At 43.4% G+C, this 19,973-nt stretch overlaps 1 protein-coding gene across 2 annotated transcripts in view; it reads left to right on the top strand.

Annotated features, from left to right (window-relative positions):
- The window catches only part of NPRL3 (NPR3 like, GATOR1 complex subunit), a 39,919-nt gene that overhangs the window by 8,658 nt on the left and 11,288 nt on the right, over nucleotides 1-19,973 (top strand). For both annotated transcript variants that reach the window (XM_085238094.1, XM_085238095.1), the window contains 8 exons: nucleotides 686-815; nucleotides 3,865-3,939; nucleotides 7,569-7,722; nucleotides 8,527-8,608; nucleotides 14,014-14,151; nucleotides 14,635-14,791; nucleotides 16,433-16,539; nucleotides 17,782-17,911. In XM_085238094.1, coding sequence (XP_085094220.1) covers nucleotides 686-815; nucleotides 3,865-3,939; nucleotides 7,569-7,722; nucleotides 8,527-8,608; nucleotides 14,014-14,151; nucleotides 14,635-14,791; nucleotides 16,433-16,539; nucleotides 17,782-17,911 — 973 coding nt within the window. The remainder of the gene's footprint in view (nucleotides 1-685; nucleotides 816-3,864; nucleotides 3,940-7,568; nucleotides 7,723-8,526; nucleotides 8,609-14,013; nucleotides 14,152-14,634; nucleotides 14,792-16,432; nucleotides 16,540-17,781; nucleotides 17,912-19,973) is intronic.

Genomic DNA, 19,973 nt, shown 5'->3' with positions numbered 1-19,973 from the left:
GTGTTCTTCCCACCACAATTCTGGAGCAGCGCAGTCCCACTGCAGAAGGTGGGCAATGAGGGCCCACTGCCATGACTTTGTCTTGGTTCAGTGCAGCACATGAGCCTGGGTGATGCCATGCAGCTCTCAGAAGGGTGCCGCTGGGCGTTTGACTGCAGCCTGAGGTCTGTTAAGTGAAGTAACTTTCATGAGGTTAGATTTGAATAGGAGGGACAAGTGCAGAATATTTATTTCTCTTATTTGAATCAGCTCTGTCTTGCCTTCCCCTCTGTCGCAGTGGGTGGCTTAAAGGTCTTTGTTGTGCTTGAGTGACAGGCTGTTTTGGTATGTAGTTGCTTAGTAAGTTCATTAACCTGCAGCTAAATCCAGGCAATGGCTAACTCAAGCTGTTTTTGTATTTAAACAAACTGCATCTAATCTTTCCAATGTATTTTGCTGAGCATGTACTTAAATAAGCATGACCCTGCAGCCTTTGTCTTGAATGCTTCCTGTTTGATAATTGTGATGATCTGAGAGATATAATTAAGGGAATCTTAATTTTCCATAATTGGGGTATGCAGGTACAGTAATTTAGACACAATTTACAATATTAAAAAAACTCACAAATTAAATAAATCTGTTTGGAGGAACATTCAAGTGGCGTGCTTTTTGAAAACTGTAATAACTTCTGTTTCTGCTCTTCAAGGTTTTCAGATGTCATCCTGGCAACAATTTTGGCTACAAAGTCAGATATGTGTGGCAAAAAATTTGAACTGAAGATTGATAATGTTCGCTTTGTTGGCCACCCTACATTGCTTCAGCATGCCCTTGGGCAGGTATGGTAAGAGATCTGCTTGCGGGCATGCTTTCTTTTCCAGTTGTGTATCAGCTAGGGGACTTAAAATTCAGAATGGATATGTTTTCTTTTGATCCTGTTTCTTCCTGATTTCTGATTCTTCACAATGCTTGGAGCTGTCTGTATGTATTTCCAGATAACCATAATGACTGGCAAACTGAGGAAGCTGTGTCAGTGGTTCCCAGAAAAGCCCACCTGGTTACTTAAGAAAAGCAGTGTGGATAAAGAGAAGTAGTAATAAAACAGTCCACCTCAAGAAACAAGTTTCTTACGATGCTAGTTGTTGCACGGAAGGGTTTTAGCACCTCCAATTAGCAGGGCAGTAAAAAAAAACAACCGAACAAAACAAAACCCTCACAGATGTTAGAAAGAGGTCTAAAATTTTCTCATGGACAAATTTAGGCTGCTGTTTGTATTGAGACCTTGATCTGTGGCCTGTGTTTTAGCTGATTGGAATGAAAGCAATTGCCACCCAGCTTATGGAAAAGGCCCTGCTTAACTCTAGGAAAGAATTTGCATGGTTCTATATAGAAAATAATCCCTTTCCCATTCTTTCTTCCTGACAGACCGTGAAAATGAAGTAGGCTTGGTAATTTCTGAATACAACACTAATCTGTATCACTGAACTGCTTTCATCTCATTTTTCAAAAATTTACAAAACTGTTCAGTTTTTCAGGCAAAGATCTGCTTGCCAATTCTGTCATCCTTTCTATCTATAATTAGAGGTGCAAACAGATTGTTGGCAACTGCTGCTTGATATTTAGAGGATCGAATTGCTGTAGGACTACCTTCATCCAAGTAAGAAGCTGGCATCAAGCATCAAAAGCTGCTGGTGTTCCACTTCCGAAACTCATTCATGAGCCTACAGGAAATGTGACCGAATGTGACCAAGGCTCAACCCTCAAATGTCTAAGATGCTTTGGAGGACAGAATTCAAGTGCCCCCAAGCTGTGCAAGTACTTCAGAAAGGCCTAGTCTGTGCTTAGAACAACAGTGCCCACTTGCCCTAGGGCACCAAAAGTGTGCTGGTGGAGAAAGCTAGTTGGTCAGGTGTTGGGAAGCTGAAGCAGGTTTGCAAGGTACTTCTTGTTTTGCCATTCATGGTTCTAGCTCAGACACATACAGCAAATAGTATGGTGCTAACAGAGAGACAAGAAGATGTTACCTTGTGTTGTTGTCAAAGAAACTCCTACAGCCCATCTCAGTGTGTATGAGGCTTTGTGAAATGATGGAGGAAAGGACTAAGGAAGGGAGGAGAGAAGAGGGGGATGCTCTGGACCTTCTGCATTGCTGTCTGGGCAATCCCACACAGGCAACACCCTCCCAAGATGGGATACAGAGGTGTGGGTCTGACTACAGTGGTCAGGGTCTGTCACCAACCCCACAGGAGGCAAGAGATGAACCAGGCCCAGGGCCCATCCAGGGAGCCCAGCCAGGAGCAAAAGGAGATGGCAGGGCTGGAGGACAGGGCTGCTGTGTACTTGGTGGGGTCTATCCAGGAGACAAGCTACCCACAACATAGGTCCAAGGCCCATCCTTGGACAGGGATTGAAGGCTCCATACTGAGCCAGCATGGCTCCTGAGCCATGGGCTGAAGTGGGGACCCAAGTGGTGCTGGTCAATGCCACTGAGACCTTTTGGTGCCCTCAGGGCCGTGACAGCGGTGGCCTGCTCTTTCACAGTAACTAGATTCATTTATTTTGCCAGTGTTGTCCAAAAGGCACAGCTTTCTAAATGTGGTGTGGTGAATCTGAATGAAATTGAAAAGTCATATTTGCAGTTGTTTACCACATGTTATACATTCTCTCTGCTTTGGAGTCACTTTTATCATAATTGCATGAAATTTCACTTCATTTTCAATTTGTCTAAATGAAATTGCATCTGAGTAAATAAACAACATGACAGAGTGCTGGAAACACCTTCTTGTTGCTTCTAGAAGAATCTTTTTCTTGGGTGTGTTCTTATCACCCTAGCAGGCACCCTAGAACTTTCTAGTTTTCAGAATGTTCTGGATGTGGCAGCCATCTCTGCTGCTTCATTTGGGTCTAAATCGGGGACCCTTTGGCAGTTAGGAAGAAGCTAGATTGTTTCTTTCCTTTCCCACGGTGCAGAAGCAGTAACCTGACAGTCTCTGGTTTGAATTTCTTTGGTGTTCATACCACAGTAAGTTACTGCACAGGACAGCTCAGCAAATTCTTCCTCAGATGAGATTCAGAAACTAGAAGAGCACCAGTATTTAATTATAGGTGTCAGACTGCCTTTTATGTAGTGATGTTCTGAATTCTTCAAATTCTTTCACCATTTTCTATTCCATTTTAGTATTTGATTCTTTTTTTCTTGCACAAGAGCTGAGGTGAAAATTAGCTCAATTCCAGCTGATGTTAATTGTGGTGGTTTCTTTGATTCTAAGGAAGAATCAGACCCTGCACATAAATGCTTTTAAATCTTTATTGAAGTTCACAAGGCATCCTAGAACCTGTAGCTTGAGAACAAGTGGACACAGAAGGTGATTTTGAATTGGGGCAGTTCTAGAGTTCAGATGGAAGCAATAGTTATCATGATGCAGTCCAAATGGGGGCTTTGGGGGATTTTTTAAAAGGAGAGAAATAGATGTGGATAGAGCTGAGAAATTTTCTGTGCTAACAGTATATGACAGTTGTGCTGAGGAAAATTTCTGTGTAGGCCCCTAATGGTACTAAGATGCAATACAAGACACCTCCAAGGCTGCTACACACTCCTATTGTTCTGACCAAAATGCTTTATCAGCTTCTTGGAAAATGTAGAATAACTGTGACACTTTAATTTAAAAAACAACAACAACAACAACAACAAAAACCACGGTTTTATTTTTTGCAAGACATTTTTGATGTTCTAATTTGATTTTTCTGTCCTCTCAGCAAACTGTTACTTGATTGATTTAGGCTTTTCTTTCTTTCTTTTTTTTTTTTTTTTCCTTCTCTCTTTTTTTCTCCCTTCATTACCGGTTCCAAAGCACACAAGTCTATGGAATTCTTCTAAATCTTTTCCAGGTATCCAAAACAGATCCTTCACCAAAGAGGGAGATGCCCACTATGATCCTCTTCAATGTCGTGTTTGCCCTAAGGGTAAGGACTGTCCCTTGTCACTGGGGAGTGGGATGCACCTCAGCTGTGTAACAGGGTGCAGTAGGCTCATGTTCCAGTAGTCTCTTTTAAAACATTTGGTGCCTGATTTCACTTGGAGATTTTCATTTCAAACAACAAAACTAAACAGTGTAGAACATCACACTGAGAAGTGGGAAACTTTTTCAGCCCAGTGCTCTATATAGCTCAAGCACAGTTGTTCTCTTCAGGACATACTGTAGAGCTGTTTTTTTGTTTGTTTTATTTTAAATAGCTATAGGGTAGAGGCTTGCAAGATATCACTTTGTAAATTATATATGACCTCTGTTGCCAGTCTTGCTTGCGTCTTGTCATTTGTGATTCGTGAAATGGTAACTTGCTGTGATTTTTCTAACAGTGCCATTGAAGCCTGTCCAAGCTAGCTGTGTGGAAAGGCAGCTTGTGTCTTCCTGTGCTGTGTGCCAGATGCTGTTCTCTGTTTTCTTCTGCCCAGAATAAGCCCAGATCCATTGTAATGCACTAGCATGTTGCTGGGCCTTTGTGGCTCCGTGCAACTTTGACCTTGGTGTCCAATTCTGCTCCAGAATCAGAGGCAACAGCACACACAGACAGTGGCACGTTGTGGCCAGCCTTGTGAGTTACATCCTTGCCATGGCTTTGGTTAGCTGAAGCTTGCTCAGTGCAGAGCCATTCAGAAATCTGCTCTGCACACTCTAGACCCATCACACTCCAGTAAAGGTTTACTGGCTCGGATTCAGACCTGGATGGGGGGCAGCTCCATGTGCTAGTGCAGTGCTCTGGGTTCTGGGGAGGTGTATCACTTGGGCCAGGAGTTATGTGGGCTGGACTAGAAGGAATGGGTTTGAGTCCTTGAACCTGTTTTGCCTGTTTTTTTTTTCCATTATGTGGAGCATTCTAATTCAGTGCTCCCCTGAATAACAGACAATTGAGTAATAATAAATTAGGCGCTTGACTTTGTTAAATGATGTAAATTATGTTGTTGCATCCTCTCCCCCCCTCCTTTTTCCCTCTTTCTTCTCACAGTGCTTTGAGTGGGGCCACATTCCTGGGGTGATGGTCTTGCAGTTTCATCTAAAACCGGTCTGTGGATGAAGGTGCTCTTGATTTGATGCCTGAAGAGTTTTCTTGGCAGTCCTTGTGTGTTTGGACAAAAGCTGTTCCTTTTTATAACCCTGATGCTTTTCTTGAAATGATATGTCAGAACAACACTGTTTTGTGCCCATAGTCATGCTGTGTGATACACTGTGCTGTTGCTCAGTGCCTCCAGGCCTCTTTTACAATTCAGTGGGAAGTGTTTGGAAGCTGCCACTTCTTAGGCATGAGATCTCTGTAAAAGAAGGAACATGCCAGGGAGCAGCTGGCTGTAGCATTCTGATTGAGGTGAAGGTACACGTGAGGAATAAATGAATTTTAATGCTAACCAAAAAGCTGGAGAAGTTATGTATGTTCTCCTTCAATTTTCTCCTCGGATCTAATCTATTGTTAAGAAGTTAGGATCTGTGTCAAGAGATCCTGATTTGGCTAATTTGATAGCATAAAACTATAGAAATTTCATTATGTTCACGCTTTGTTTGATTTCTGAGCTCTGGATTTCTCTTTGCAGCCACATATTACATCTGTGGAGCCATCATACTATTTTTGTGCCTTGTATACGTGTGAAGGAACATTTTTTAAATGAGAGTTGGAATAACTGTCTTTCCAGAGATGGTTGATTTCGGCTTGACCACGACTTTAGATATCATGTCATGATTTAAAAGGCTCCAATTACCTGGCTGTGAAGTACTTTTAGTACTTTTCTTACTGCTGGCTTTCCAGTGGTGACTATATGCATACTCACAGACCAAGTGGCTTTCCCTCAGTGGAAGAGCAAAGCTTCACAAGTGACAATTATGCCAGCAATCAATCTGAATCAAGCAAGAAGTTGTTCATCAAGTTCTGCTGCGGATCCAGTGGGATATTGTTAGATTAGGAGGTGCTCATTTGTATAGAAGCTGATTTTGTATTTCACGCACTGAGAGACATAGGCTTCAAAAGTCTTGATCTTCTAGTAAAGCATCCTGCTTTGGTTGTGAGTAAGTAACTGGACATGCAAACACTTTGTGTTTTTGTACACTGAGGAAGCGGGAGTGCTGAAAACAATGCTGCTTCACTCACAGCATTGCCAGGGCTTGGTGAGGTATAATGAAGACTTCAGCTGATGTGTGTTTATTTAGAATCTGGTTTAGTGGTTCCAGGGAAAACTTGCTTTTTTGTGTGTTGGCAGTGTGAGGATACTGATGCAGTTACGTGTTTAACGCAGCAGTGAACGGTATTTGCCAAATAAGACACTCATACTTCATAGAGAGCTGTCAAGTTTTTGGAAAGTGCTGTGTGTAAAGCAAGTGGAAATTTGTGCACTGCAAAGTGTGGGTGGAGGTATTCTGAGATAAAGAGGAGAGTCCATCTGCAGCATGCAGACAGCAGGCAAAGTCCCAAAAGCTATAATCAGCACCCATCCTGCTGTGTTAAGCTTCAGGGCTACAACGTGTCGTGACTCAGCAAGAACAGCAGAATTCAGAAGTGTTGACTCATGGTTTGCTAGTTTGCGTGCCAAGTTATCACTTGCTAGAACTGTAAATTCCTCTAAATATCTTAACAAACATGAGGCAGCTGTGTGCTGTGCACTCCCTGACTAGAGCCACCAAGTCTCCCCTTGTCAGCTGTCCTTACGTGATAGATTTTTCCAGCACAAAGGGGACTGGCACAAATGTAGTGTTTGTAACAAGCCATATTCGTGAAACGCTTTGGAATGTAAACCCACATTCATCCTGGTTTGGATCAAAGTGTTGGTCGTATGTTGGTGCTTCTAATAAAATGAGCATTTGTCTTGTGAGGATGTGAGGGAATCGCAGTATAAACAGGCGATGTTGAAGGCACTGCTGTCCCTACGCTCCCAGTGAGCTGAACATCATGATGTTCAGGACAAGGGGGGAGGGTTTTAAACTAAAGGGAGATTTAGATTGGATGTCAGGGGGAAATTGTTTACCAAGAGAGTGGTGAAGTGCTGGAACAGGCTGCCCAGAGGGCTGTGGATACCCTGGAGATATCCCTGGAGGTGTTCAAGGCCAGGTTGAGTGGGGCCCTGGGCAGCCTGTTCTAGCACATGGTCTAGAGGTTAGCAGACCTGCCTGTGGCACAGGGGTTGAAACTTGGTCATCCTTGAGGTCCCTTCCCAACCCATTCTGTGATTCTATGTTGTTCCTCCTTTTCAAACAACTTGACATTTTCTTCTCTGCTGTGTAAAATTGAGTTCTTTGGTTTCTCTGCTAGCAAAAGGCCCAGAAACAACTGGAAAAAATAAAACAGCTATGAGTCACATACTCCAAGCGCTGTGTTAATTTCTTGTGTAAGGAAAAGCTTAGAAATCCCTCATCCTGCTCTTCCTTACCTGTAGATATCTCTGACAGCTTTTTTGCTCTCACGGAAAATTCCTTTTTTTCACCCAGTGCCAAAGACTGACCACGGTATCTGCTGAAGATGATTATTTGATTACTTATGATTACTTACCCATCACTTTAGTTCCAGAAATGTGATTGTGGCTGACTGACCGACCAGTTCTGTGTTGCCTGTAGGCCAATGCAGATCCATCAGTGATAAACTGCCTACACAATCTTTCCCGTCGGATCGCCATCGTCCTGCAGCACGAGGAGCGCCGCTGCCAGTACCTGACCAGGGAGGCCAAACTCATCTTAGCTATTCAGGATGAGGTGTCTGCCATGTCAGAAAGTGAGTACTGAGCTTAGATTGGACAGGAATATGTTTGTCAGGAGTACTTTTTCAGAAAAGTGCTGATGGAGCCTTTTGTGGCTGGGATCAGGATGTGCTCGTTTTGGTGCTCTTTTGCATTCTGACAGCTTTTGACTGCATTTTGCCTCATCCAAGATCACAATTCCTGTGCAGAGATGTCAGCTTTAAAAGTGAGGTAGTCTGGCTGCTTTCTTTGCTATCTTAGTTCAGAGCAATCACTGGAGTGTGTGCACTGAATGTTTGAATTTGCCTGTCAGATGAGATGGATGAACTCATGTGGTGCAGCTTCATTCAGCCTAGAGCAAGCCTGGCACGTGCTAATGCTGTGTCCCAAGTCACCAGACCTCTTGTGGAGAAATTTTACCTGTTTACATGGCCAACAGATTGTATTACAGCATTTTTATTGACCATGTTTTATAACAATTAACTATAATAATAACCACAGTCAGGGTGAACTGACTGCACCGTCTGATGCACCGTCTTGCTGCAAGTGTTGAAAACTAAAACTAGTATGTATAAAAACAAAACCATTTAATATCATTGCTTGTCAAGTTCACAAATATGTGTGTTTAACTGAATTTAGCATCAGAAGGAGCTGACATTAGTTCTCTGTTATTATCTTGACATTTAACTTGGATTATCATAAAGGCTTTGAAATAGAAGTGTAAATTAAGAAGGTAGGGATTCTGTGCCTAAGGTGCTGGTTTGTGCCTAGGGGGGAAGAGGAAATTCTCTCTACTTTGAAGTTAGTTATTTGCTTTCTTGTTTTGAAATGTTCCATAGCTACCGAAGGGCCACAGTCACCTTTTCATCACATCCTGCCCAAGTGCAAACTGGCCAGAGATCTCAAAGAGACTTACGACAGGTAAGTAGCGTTTCCTTCGTAGCTCATAGTACACTGCTTCTCACTGAGACCTCCTGGCCCTGTTCCTTAGGCAGTTATCCATCTCCTCATATTGCTGATTCACTGAAATCTGTTTTTAGACCAGGTAGAATGATGTGAAGGCTTGCTGTCAGGTGAAATGGTTGCAGAATTGCTCTCCTAATCATCACCATGGTGTCTCTTTGGGTATTTTATGTTTCTTAACAGTTGGTGGTCTGTTGCAGCTTTAAGAATTATTTTCTTCTTCAGAATAGAGGCGTGTAATGACAAACAAATTGTAGAATTGGAAAGTGTCAAAATATGAATATCTTATCTCCGTAGAAGTGGTCAAAACCAACAGGTAAGGGAAAAACGCTACATCAAGCACTGGTGGCAATGCCAGATACTGCCTTGCCTTCATTTGTCTACACTGTGCATGTCTAGACATAGAATTTGGATTAGACTGTGAGACTTTCAGCAGAATGGAAAGTACAACATGCTGTTTCTTGACTGGATTAAAGGCTCTGGCGAGGATTTCAAAGAAGTGTGGATTAAAGGTTGGATTTCAGCAGGAGCTGGGCACCTAGCTCCTCCAGCGTCCTCCTCCAGCAGCATGTCAGTGCTGACTCCTCATGCTGAGCAGACAGTTTCATTCAGGAAATGCACCTGGGGAAATAAGGACAGAGAACAGAAGGGTTTGGTGGGCAGAAAGATGTGCCCCTTGATGTGGGTGTTTGTCTGGGCTTAGGCAAACTGCTGTTGAGTTCCTTCTTTAACTTTAGAGCACTGCATTATCTCAGAGCAACTCTTAAGCTTCCCTGGGATGCAGTTCCCCTTATACAAAGGGAAGACACTGAGAACCTAAATAATTAAATGATACTAAAGCTTTTAATAAGATGTTTTTACACTGTGTTCAAGAACTCTGAATTTCAGCGTGTTTGTTTATTGTTCAGTGCAACTCTCACAACATCTGTCCTAAATGTTAGCATAGGGCACTCTTCGTGTAGCCTGTTGTTCTTACCTGAAACTTTTCACCTACTTCTTACTTTGTTCTGCTCCTCTCAGGCTGTGTGCTGGTGACTAGGCAATTCCTTATCTCGTTTCCAAACATTTTAGTGACACAGTGACATCTTGTGGCATGTAGCTGTGACAGTAGGAGTGTGGGGTGTATTACTGCTGCCCTTCCACAAAACGAGGAGCATGGCAAAGCACACGTTGGTGCTGGCTCCCAGAGGTAATATAAAGCAATCTCTCTCATGTAGGCAGTGTGGGAGGGAGAGAGGGGATGCGCAGCCTATTTTGGCTCTGCTTTGCACAGCACTGTCACGAGCAAACGTAAGAAATAAGCTGTTAGTAGAAGTATAAAATGACTTTGCATTTGAGTGGAAAGCTCTGTTTGAAGAGCAGTCAACAATGTTACTGGATGGTGTTCTTGGAATTCCAGACAAAGGGCCACTTGAATTACTCCACTTGCTCCAGAAATGCTTCCTAGCCCTTGCTTTCCTGTAGGTGGTGCTGAGGTAATTCAGGCGAGATCCAACACATCTTTTAGTAAGGTGGTTTATGCAGGACCACAAGTGTGTGAATCTTTTTGTAATTCAGCATGTCCTTTGCATTTTGAATGAAACATCCGTAGTTTATAAGGCAGCAAGCAATTCCAGGTCATCTGGACTGTAACACTACTGCTGTAGGAACCGAGTGTTATTAAAGTGGGAATTTAGAGGTAGTCAGCATGACTTCCTGGGACCTTTTGACTCTTAAGGGCTAAAACCAGAATGTTTCTCTTCACTCAATTCAGAAAACTGATTTGGGAATCTTTTTTCATTTTCCCCTTCCCACACTCCTGCACTGTAATAGAGCAAAGAGCAATGGCTGCAGACTAACAATTCCCATTGCTAGCACCTCCAGTGCCCACAGATGACCTCTTTTATAATGACAGCCTCTTTTAGGCCAGTGCTCATTTTAAGGAATAAAGACTGCTTTCACTAAGTTTATCTACAGGTGCAGGTAATTTAGTTGGTTAGTCTGATGATAGCTAAGTGCTCATCTGGTTTTAGCAAATTTCTACTAGCTTTATATCAGAAAAAAAGTGAAAAGATGATCTTTTGGGGAGGAGAGGATTGGCGTTTTTTGTTGTATTTCTTTGTTCTTAATACACAAAGTGCCTTCATACATTTTTAGCTAGTGGGATTAGAACTGCTCAGTGGATCTAGCCCATCCTACCTTGAGAAGGGGAATAATGAATTATTATATGGGGATGTATATGGATGTGTGTAAGATATTAATGAGCTGCAGTTAGTTGACCAAAGGACAGTGGATGTATCCTTTACACCAAAGTGTAAAACCATTTCAGAGCTCCAAACAGTCACAACTTCTAGCAAAAATAAACTCAGATGTGAGTTACTGCAACTAGCAGAAATGTTATTAAATTCTGATGTAGATGGAATAAACATAAAATACTCTGTGTGTCTGTAGGAATTCATAACCATTTTATAAAATATGAGGTGAAGTATAGTGTATATTTTGTTGGTAGTTGTACAGAGAAGGCTGGAATCATGCAGAATACTGGGAAACTTTGGATTCCCACTTCGGGGCAGTGGCTTGCAGCCGCTGTTCTGGGCAGAGCATAAGAGTAGGGCAAAGGAGCAGTGATGTTGCATCCAATATTCCCCAGCTTCCTGCAGCTGGCAGCTCTGGAGGTGCTTTCTGTATATTCCAGAGCCTTCAGCTGATCTCACTTCCCGAATTCAGTCCTCTCTCCTGCAAGCCAAAGTAAATATTTAATGACCACAGCATCCTCTGATAAGGGGCTCCATGGCTGCTCTGTTCTTTCTGTTTCTTTTTGAACTTTGCTCCTCCTAGACTCATTAGCCATCTCCCAGGGCTTACTGCTACTACTGAATGCCAGTAAACTGCTGGATAAAACAGCAGCTGAAGTTCAGTGCGGCCGGATGTACAGTAATGCACGTGAGGCAAACAGCCTTCAGGTATTTATGGCACTGCTGGGATCCCCTGAGCCTCCTCCAGCTGAGCAGCCCCAGCTCTCAGGACTCAACCCCAGCCTGCTTTCTGTGACTGTATTTCATGCTTCACAAATCCTTGCATACACGGTGGTGTAACGGTTTGCCTGTGACTGGCCAGGTGCAGTCCCATCCGTTGCTGCTGGGGGTCACTGCTTATTCTCAGCCAGATTATTAGAGTTAAATTGTTTTCCGCTCGAGGGGAGAGGGGTGGAGGAGAAACCATTATAGAAAGCTATAATGAAGGCTTGGGATTGAATGCAAATGTGGAAAAATGAAATTAAATTCGAGATCAGAACTCAAAATCTGTTTTTCTTCTTGTCTTTAATTTTAAACTATTGTTGTATAATGCACTGCAGTCACAATTATACTGTGGAGAGGGTAATTATATAATTAAAGCTTCTGAAATCGTGCACATGGGCCAGAGGATGAAAGGAGCCAACTGCACTTTTTTCTGTTTTCTGAACATTCAACTTCGCTGGGAAAATATCCGTGCAAGTGCTTCATGCTGTCATTGTTTGGTCGCCCACTTTAACAGCCCCTTGTGCTTTCATGTCCTCTCTTCATTCATTCATGGATTTTTTGTCACGTTTTCTCTTGTGAGTGTTTGGTGTGAATGGGTAACTTCTGCTTCAGGTTGCCCTTTATGTGCATGTGTTTAAGATAATCCACCTTTCTCTGTCAGCTATGTACATCTGGTGGGATAAGCAGTGCTAATGGACTTGCACATTTAATGCAAGAGAAAGGGAGGTGTTTGCCCATGCTTTGCCTCAGGGCCCGGAGCTCTGACCAGGTGGGAGATGGCAGCAGCAGGGAGAGCAGGTTCATCTCTTCAGTGCATTCTTAAGAAAAGGAAGAAATGTGCAGTGCTTATTCTTTTTGCACCTTGACAAATAAATACCTCTCAGCGTTTGGTGCAGGATTTGAGAACAAAACCACGGCCGCTGCTTTACAAAGCATTGTCTGCAGTGAGGTTTTCCCTCATGAACAGGGCAGGACAGGATCATATTGGTGCTCTCACACTGGTGTGCTTTGGTGGCCGGTTCTGCTAGCAGCATGAGCTGCTGATGCTTTTGTTTCAAAGCTGAATTTCCATCTGTCTTTAAGCTCTATCTCCAAGCAGATGAAGTTAAAAAGGAGCATGTTGGTTTGAGTCTCGAAGCTGAGCAGTAGGTAGAAGTGCTTAAGCCACCTGATAAGGAATGTCCAGGACGTGTATTCACACTGCCTGTTCCTGGAGTGTTCCTGAATGTGTTTTGTGCAGAGAGGAAATTCTCGTGTTTTGTTGACACAGAAGTCCTATTGCTAATCTCAACACAATTTTGCTTAAAATGTAGACTGGAATTTTCAGAGTGCAAACTTCAAAATATTGTCTTGTTTAGAAAAAAATATCTTTTACAACAAACTCTAAAACCAGAGGATGTTTGGAAGGAGCCAGGTGTTCCTTTCTGTCTGAAAACACGGCCTGTTAAGTTCTACATGTATGACAGACCTACATGCACACTCCTTGTGTCTGATCCTAGGCAGTGTGTCCTTAGGGGCTGGTGCTGGGTTGGCTGGCCTCACTTCTTAGGCTGAGGTGCGAGTTCATGCAGTTTTTCCTGAGCTCTGATACACTCTGATACACATCTCGGAGGACAACAGCCTGGAGGCACGCTGAGAAATTCAGCTCTCCAGCACAAAGTTGGCTGTTGTTTAGGATTGATTTGCAAGTTTGTGTTTGTTCCTCACTCCCCACAGAAGGGATGATGCTCAGCTTTGCCTCCTCTCCCCTGTTTAGTCCCGCTCCCTCTACCAAAGCTGACCCCAGGCATGTCTCAAGTTGGCAGGCTGGGAGTTTTATAGAGATTTGTAAGATGTTGCTAGCTTAGTGAATTGTTCTCTTCCCCACCTGTGCTCATTTTCCAATAGCTTAGGTACCTATCTGGGTGTGCTTCATTTCTTGCTTAGATTCAGAGACTCCTGTTTCCGTTCCTCTGAAGTACTTCTGACTCAGTTCCATTCATCACTGAAGTATCTGGAAGTGTCACAACCCAAAGCGAGCCCTGTGTGTGCGTGTTCTAGTGTAAGGGCCTTGCATGGACCTTCAAGAAACTGTTCTCCCGTGAGATACTGCTGCAGTGTTAATAGCAGAGGGAGCTGCAGACCAGTGGGAAGAAGTCTTGCAGGTTGCCCCAAAGCCTCGTAGGGCGCAGTGCTCTGTGAGCACAAGGTAGGGGAGCCCTCACAGCCAGGAGCCAGCTTGGCCTCAGTCAGCCTGGGGGTGAACGTGGTACACTCACTCCTTGCTTGTCCTGATGTGACTCACGTGCAGAAGTGAATCTGGACCACTATTTTCATTTGGAATACACTATAAATGCTGTATGTGTTTTTTTCTTCCTATTGTAGTCTCTGTACAACAGGAGTGGTCCGGTTACATATCAACAACTGGCTGGAAGTGAGCTTCTGCCTGCCTCATAAAATCCATTATGTTGCAACAAATTTTATTCCCCCTGAAGCGATTGAGAGAAGCCTGAAATCTATCAGGTAAGAGCAAGAGTCCTTCAGACTGCCCATTTCCATCTGTTGACTCAGGACCAATCTTACTTGTATAGGAGAGACAGCCTGGGCCCCTTGATACCTTACTTTTTGCTCTCCGTGTTTACAGCTTTATAGCTGCAAAAGTAACCAGATCCTGCTTTTTTTCCCTCTTCTATTTCATTCTATGTTTCAGTAATGCAAATTAGTTCTTTTCAGTCTAATTCTCTAGGATTAATTGTGTGCCAACACAGTGCCATCATTTTTTTCTGCAGTCACTAGGGTTAGCATACGGCCCTCTCTCCCCCCTTAATGGGGAACATCTTATCTTGTAAAATAAAAATAGGCTTACTCTAAATCTGCTTACAGCAAAAGGATGTTAAGGGCTTCATTTTGCCAGTAGATTGACGGGGTATCCCAATCTGGGAATAACTACACCTTCAGGAAAAGTTGCAGTTTACTCTACAGATGTATTCCCTTCTTTTTCTGCAGGCCTTACCATGCCTTATTACTTCTAAATGATGAGAAGTCATTGCTTAATGAGCTCCCCTTGGACTGCTCTCCTGCCCTGGTGAGAGTAATTAAAACTACCTCTGCTGTGAAGAATTTGCAGCAGCTGGCTCAGGATGCTGACTTGGCATTGCTGCAGGTATGGGGAACTGTAAGCAGTAGTTGAAATTCTTTTAATTCATGAGACGTTTTCTTTCTGTGTGCCAGTGTGTTTCTGTGGTATATGCCAGTTTTTTCCGTGTGAACAGAACTCCTGATCCTTAGAGTGTGGGGAAGACTGGAGAGACAAAGATCAGTGGTGCAGTAACTGTGCGTCCACGTCTGAATCATTAATTGCTGTGGGGTGGTAGGGCAGCCTGGAGGTCCCACATTGCTCCGAGCAAGTCCATGAAAGCAGGCTGCTTGGGAATATGTCTGAATTCTGAATAGTTCCAGTGATGGAGATCCCACACCCTCTCTGGGCCCTGGTCCAGCATTTCACCAGCATTTGAGTGAAAAACTTTTCTTCATAACCAGTGGGAATTTCCTGCGTTCCGCCTTGTGACTGATACTTCTTGTCCAGTCTTTGCGCTCCACTGATGAGAGCATCTCTGCCTTCTCTGTGCCTTTCATTATGTAGCTAAAACCAAAACAAACCTGGAACAAACAGCACTGCTGACTTATGCCACAGTGGTCTGTCATGGCTCTAACATGCTGTTGTCTATGTGCAAATGAAGACATCCAAAGTGCTTACAGCTGCCGTGGCCAAATAGGTGGCTGGACCTGCTTGGCCAAAGTGCATCTCTGCAGTTCTCTTGCCCAAGGGCAGAAGACAGCCAAGGTGCAGCTTCTTACCTGCTGGCTGCCTTAAACATGTGTAAGGTCACTTGGCCACTTAGCACTGGAGCAGCACAGTTATTGTGGCTCTTTGCTTGTCAGGCCTGGTTCTTGTGCTGGGACTGCAGTGGGGAGAGCTATTCAGCCTTGCTAAGGACTGGTTCAGACCCAGGGATGTGTCCTGTGCTCAGTGTGACAAAGGAGAGCATGGCTTGTCATCTCAGGTGCTCTGGGTCATGAGTCCAGGCCCTCTCTTGTAATAAGATGTGCAGGTCTACTTACAGTGGTTGTGGTGTTACTTTGACTTGGCGTTCTACAGCTGTGGGATGAACTTTGGAAATTCCCTGCTCGTCTGCGGTTCTGTTCTCCACAAAAAAGCAAAGTTAAATACATCTAATGATACGGGCTGGATTTTACGTCTCCTAGATGCTACTTATGTGGCTTTTCCAGAGCCTGTTACAACCACTGACCTTTTAAAACATATTAAAATGCTTTGTGTAACTCATTACTGAAATATCTCCAAGCATTAAAAGGTCCGTTTTGTTTCCTTTATGTTTGTGTCATGGTGGAGGCCAATTCACTTTATTTTTCATGCATAAACTTAAGTGCATTCTGTGCATAAACAAAAATAGGCTGTTGGTGCATAAAATGCAACTAAACCTCTGTTAATACAGTTTGAAGGAATTCCTTAAAAACAGGAAATACTAAGTTCCTTACAAATGTGATGCAAACCTCTGGAAATTAATAACCTTGTCAAATGCTTTTTGAAGTGCCATGTGTTATATTAAAGCCCAAACGCTCTCTGAAGGCAGCGTGAGAGGACGGAATGTTTCGCTTTCGTTTCAGTTCCAGCAAGGCTTTGCAGTCATCTGACATGATTTTTCTGTCACCGTATGTAACTGTTGCCAAGGGTCCGAGTTTTGCTTTTTAGCTCTCCTAATTTTTCCATGTTTCCTCGATGCAGGTTTTCCAGCTTGCTGCACATCTCGTTTACTGGGGAAAAGCCATTATTATTTATCCGCTGTGTGAGAACAATGTCTACATGCTTTCACCAAATGCCAGTGTCTGCCTGTAAGTAGAAGGAAGATGAATGGTTGTATTAAGAAGGCGGTGAGAAGTGCAGAGACCCTTTCCTTCCCTGTCTTACTGGATGCAGCATGGGACAGCTCTTTGTGTACCAATTTGTTGCAGTTGTGCAGAGCACGAACCATTCCATGTGCTTGAAATTACAAAGCCATGTAAGAGTTTGGGGCTGGGAGCAACATCAGAGCAGGTCAATATGCTTCTGCAGCAACGTGGACTTGGAAACGATATTTATACTGTGATGCTCCTTCTAGTATTTTTGGGATTGTTTATCATTGATTGTCCATTTCAGAAGAGGTAATATGGACCTGAAGTGATAGGGAAAGACTTAGAAAGCTTGATTCAGTTAAATCAGTGAATATTTCACTGGACATCTGAGTATCTGGCACACGACATTGCCTGAAGTGTATCAAATCAGTCAGGGTAGTGTTGCCATCACTACTGCATTGTTTCATGTGATGACATTTTATACTTCTGTGTTTTTAGTAGGCAGAATGTGATACAGTTAGGTTGAGAAAAGGCAGTGGCAATGCCAGAGAAGGTGTGGAAGCTGCAGTGGGTACTTGTACTTTGCTGAAGACTGACAGCCCTTTTGCTGTTGGATTTTGAGATGTTTATAGAATTTGTGTTGGAACTCTGCTGTAGGAAAATAATTTTAGGTCAAAACTTATGGGGTGGAGGTATAAAAATAGGACTGAAACAGACCTGGAGGTCACTCAGGAGCAGCTGTGCCTGTCATATATGGTAGTGCTGTTCTTAAAGACAGTTTTCCTAATATTTAACTTGCCTCTCCCACACTTGTAATCAATCATCAGTACTGCTTTTCTTGTTCTGCTCAGGCAGGGAGAGCAGTCCCATCTGCAGCTGCATGTTGTGTATTTGAAGATGTGCTTACATGCTGCCCATCCCCACTCTTGTAGTCTCTCAGCTGTACAGTCCCTGCTCTTTGATCACAGACAGCCCAGGTTTACAATTTTGTAATTTTTATTTGTGTCTTTTGGATTTCCTCAACACCTTGAATAATACAGTGAAGCTGAATGCAGTGCCAGGATGAAAATACATACACTGCTTGGTTACTTAAAGCAAGAAGCAACATGCCATAAATTACCCTTAACGTGTTTCTAGATGTTTCATTTGGGAATTCCCACTTCTGTAATACTTAAGTGGATAAATATTACACTGACCAACAATATCAAACTAACTGATTTCTGCTCTCCCTCTCTTTTGCAGTTACTCTCCACTGGCAGATGCATTTTCCTGTCAGTTCCGGGGCCACAATCTGCCATCAATGCTCTCCAAGTTCTCCCTCCCAGTGTCACTCTCAGAGTTCAAGAACCCCCTCGTGCCACCCGTGCAGGAGGTGAGATGGGGGAGCGTGCAGGAGCTGTTTGGGCACTGGGTCACTGCCCTGCCAGCGAGGATCGGGTTTGCTTCTGCTTAGGAACTTGCTCTTGTAGAATTCACCTCTTAATACATTTCCAAACATAATTTGTTGTTTCATAACCACGTACCAAAAGGCTGTGGGGACTGTCAAGGTGAAGCCATGTGGATGATCTGTGTTAGGAAAGCACATTCCTGAAAGAAAAATCAGAATTCTTCTTTTCTTTGAGTGATGCAGTAGGGACTCTTGTAGTCTGCCACCATTAGTAGGGCAGGAGCTCATAGATCATGGTTTGCAGCCTTTCTGGGAACCAGTGAAATGTAAGAAAGGGCTCAGGAGCATAACAACATAACACCTTCTGATGCTGCTACATTCCCAGGTGAAGAAAATGAGACCCCTGAGCACAGCTTACTGTGGCAAAGGGAGCCTGGGCAGATTCCGTTGGGGTGCCTCCAAATGCTGCTAGCCTTTGTGCTTTGATGACTTGCTGTCTTTATATGAAATTAGTCACAATTCAAACACCTAGAAGATTAACATCAATTAAGCACACAGACACAATTACGAGAGAAGAATTTGTTGTAATTACAGGCTGGCAGAGATTATGATCAGAGATAATTATTTATGAAGCTTCTAATCCCAGTAGTATGTACTGGTCAGCTGCCATCTTTGGAGGTGGGGGAGAGCAGTGCCTGCTGTTCTGGCAGCGTTTTGCTGTATTACAGACAAATTTGTGTCTGGAAAATGGAAGCATTAATTCTGTTGTAGCTGCAGTAGATTTGAGAGGCATTCTTACTCTCAGTAGCCCATTTAAGATTAATGACTTGCTCTAGTATTTCTCCATTGATACTTCTGGTTGTTCTCAGATGTCTGTTTAAAACACATAACGAATGTTTGCCACATACTGCTGCAGTCATGAGGAAAGCCCTGAAACAGCAATGTGTGCCTATGTTTGCCAGAGCTGTTGGAGGGCTGAAATGGCTCTTTTGGAGCGTGTGTCTTCAGTTTGGTGCTCACCTGCCTGACGGGGCTCTAAAGATCAACAGCACGAGAGGTTTTACTCAGCCCTGTGGTGTGAGTCCACACACTGAGGACGAGGATGGTGCTGAGAAAAGGGGATGTGAGTCTCTGTGCTTGCAGAATGCTTGGGACTGCTGTGGGAAGGTATGGAGACCATCACATCCCTTGGGCTGCTGTGAGACATGGTTAGTTTCTGTCCCATGAAGGCAAGCATGCTGGTTCTTGGAGAAATACGGTCTGGAAAGAGCTTTTAGGTGGTTTTATATCACACATTCGTGTAGAAACAGTGCTTTCCTCTACTTTGATTTACCTATGCAGTATTGTTTTATTATGAACCAGCCTTTAAAAAAGGCTGGTTCCTAATGAGATGAATCTAATCCCTGTGCAGGAGTGGTCAGGCTCCAATTGTAGTTAACTATAATTAACAGAGATCTAGTCGATAGAGTGATTAATCTGATGAAATGTGGGTGTTTTATTTTTTGTTTGTTTTTTTTTTTCTGCTGTGCAGCAATAAAATGTGCTGCACTCTGAACTGTAAATACTGTCAAATTATGTTTGCTTTGCCTTTGAAAAAATGAACAAAGTTTGGATCTTTCACTGTAATTTTACTCTCTGTACATAGGAGTGGATGTTTTTTGTTTTCTTTTGTCCTTTTTTTAAAAAAGCTTTGAAGAATTTAACTGGTGGCCATACCTTGTGCCATTCATCGTGCTGCCTGCTGCCTGTAGTGCTGCAGTAGGAAGGGCTGTATTGTCTGTAGAAGTTGAGGTCTCATGGCACCCATCCCATTAGATTGTTGTCTTTAGCCTGGGATTGGCTTCCTTCCTTCTGGCATGCCCTTCTGGATGAGCATCTGTCTGTCAGGTAGGGGAGGTGTCCACGCAGTTGTCAGCATTGCCTGTGCTCTCAGCCATGTCCTGTGCACGAGACAGTAGCTTTCCTGGAGCCAGTCTTCTTGATCTCTTTTCTTGCCTGGGATGACAAGCTGTACATTGCAGTTGAGCTCTGCAGTGGTTTTAAGTCT

This window comes from Meleagris gallopavo, chromosome 16 (genome assembly GCF_905368555.1).
Source record: "Meleagris gallopavo chromosome 16, MGAL_WU_HG_1.1, whole genome shotgun sequence".
Lineage (NCBI taxonomy): Eukaryota > Metazoa > Chordata > Aves > Galliformes > Phasianidae > Meleagris > Meleagris gallopavo.
This window is presented reverse-complemented; position numbering and strand designations above follow the sequence as displayed.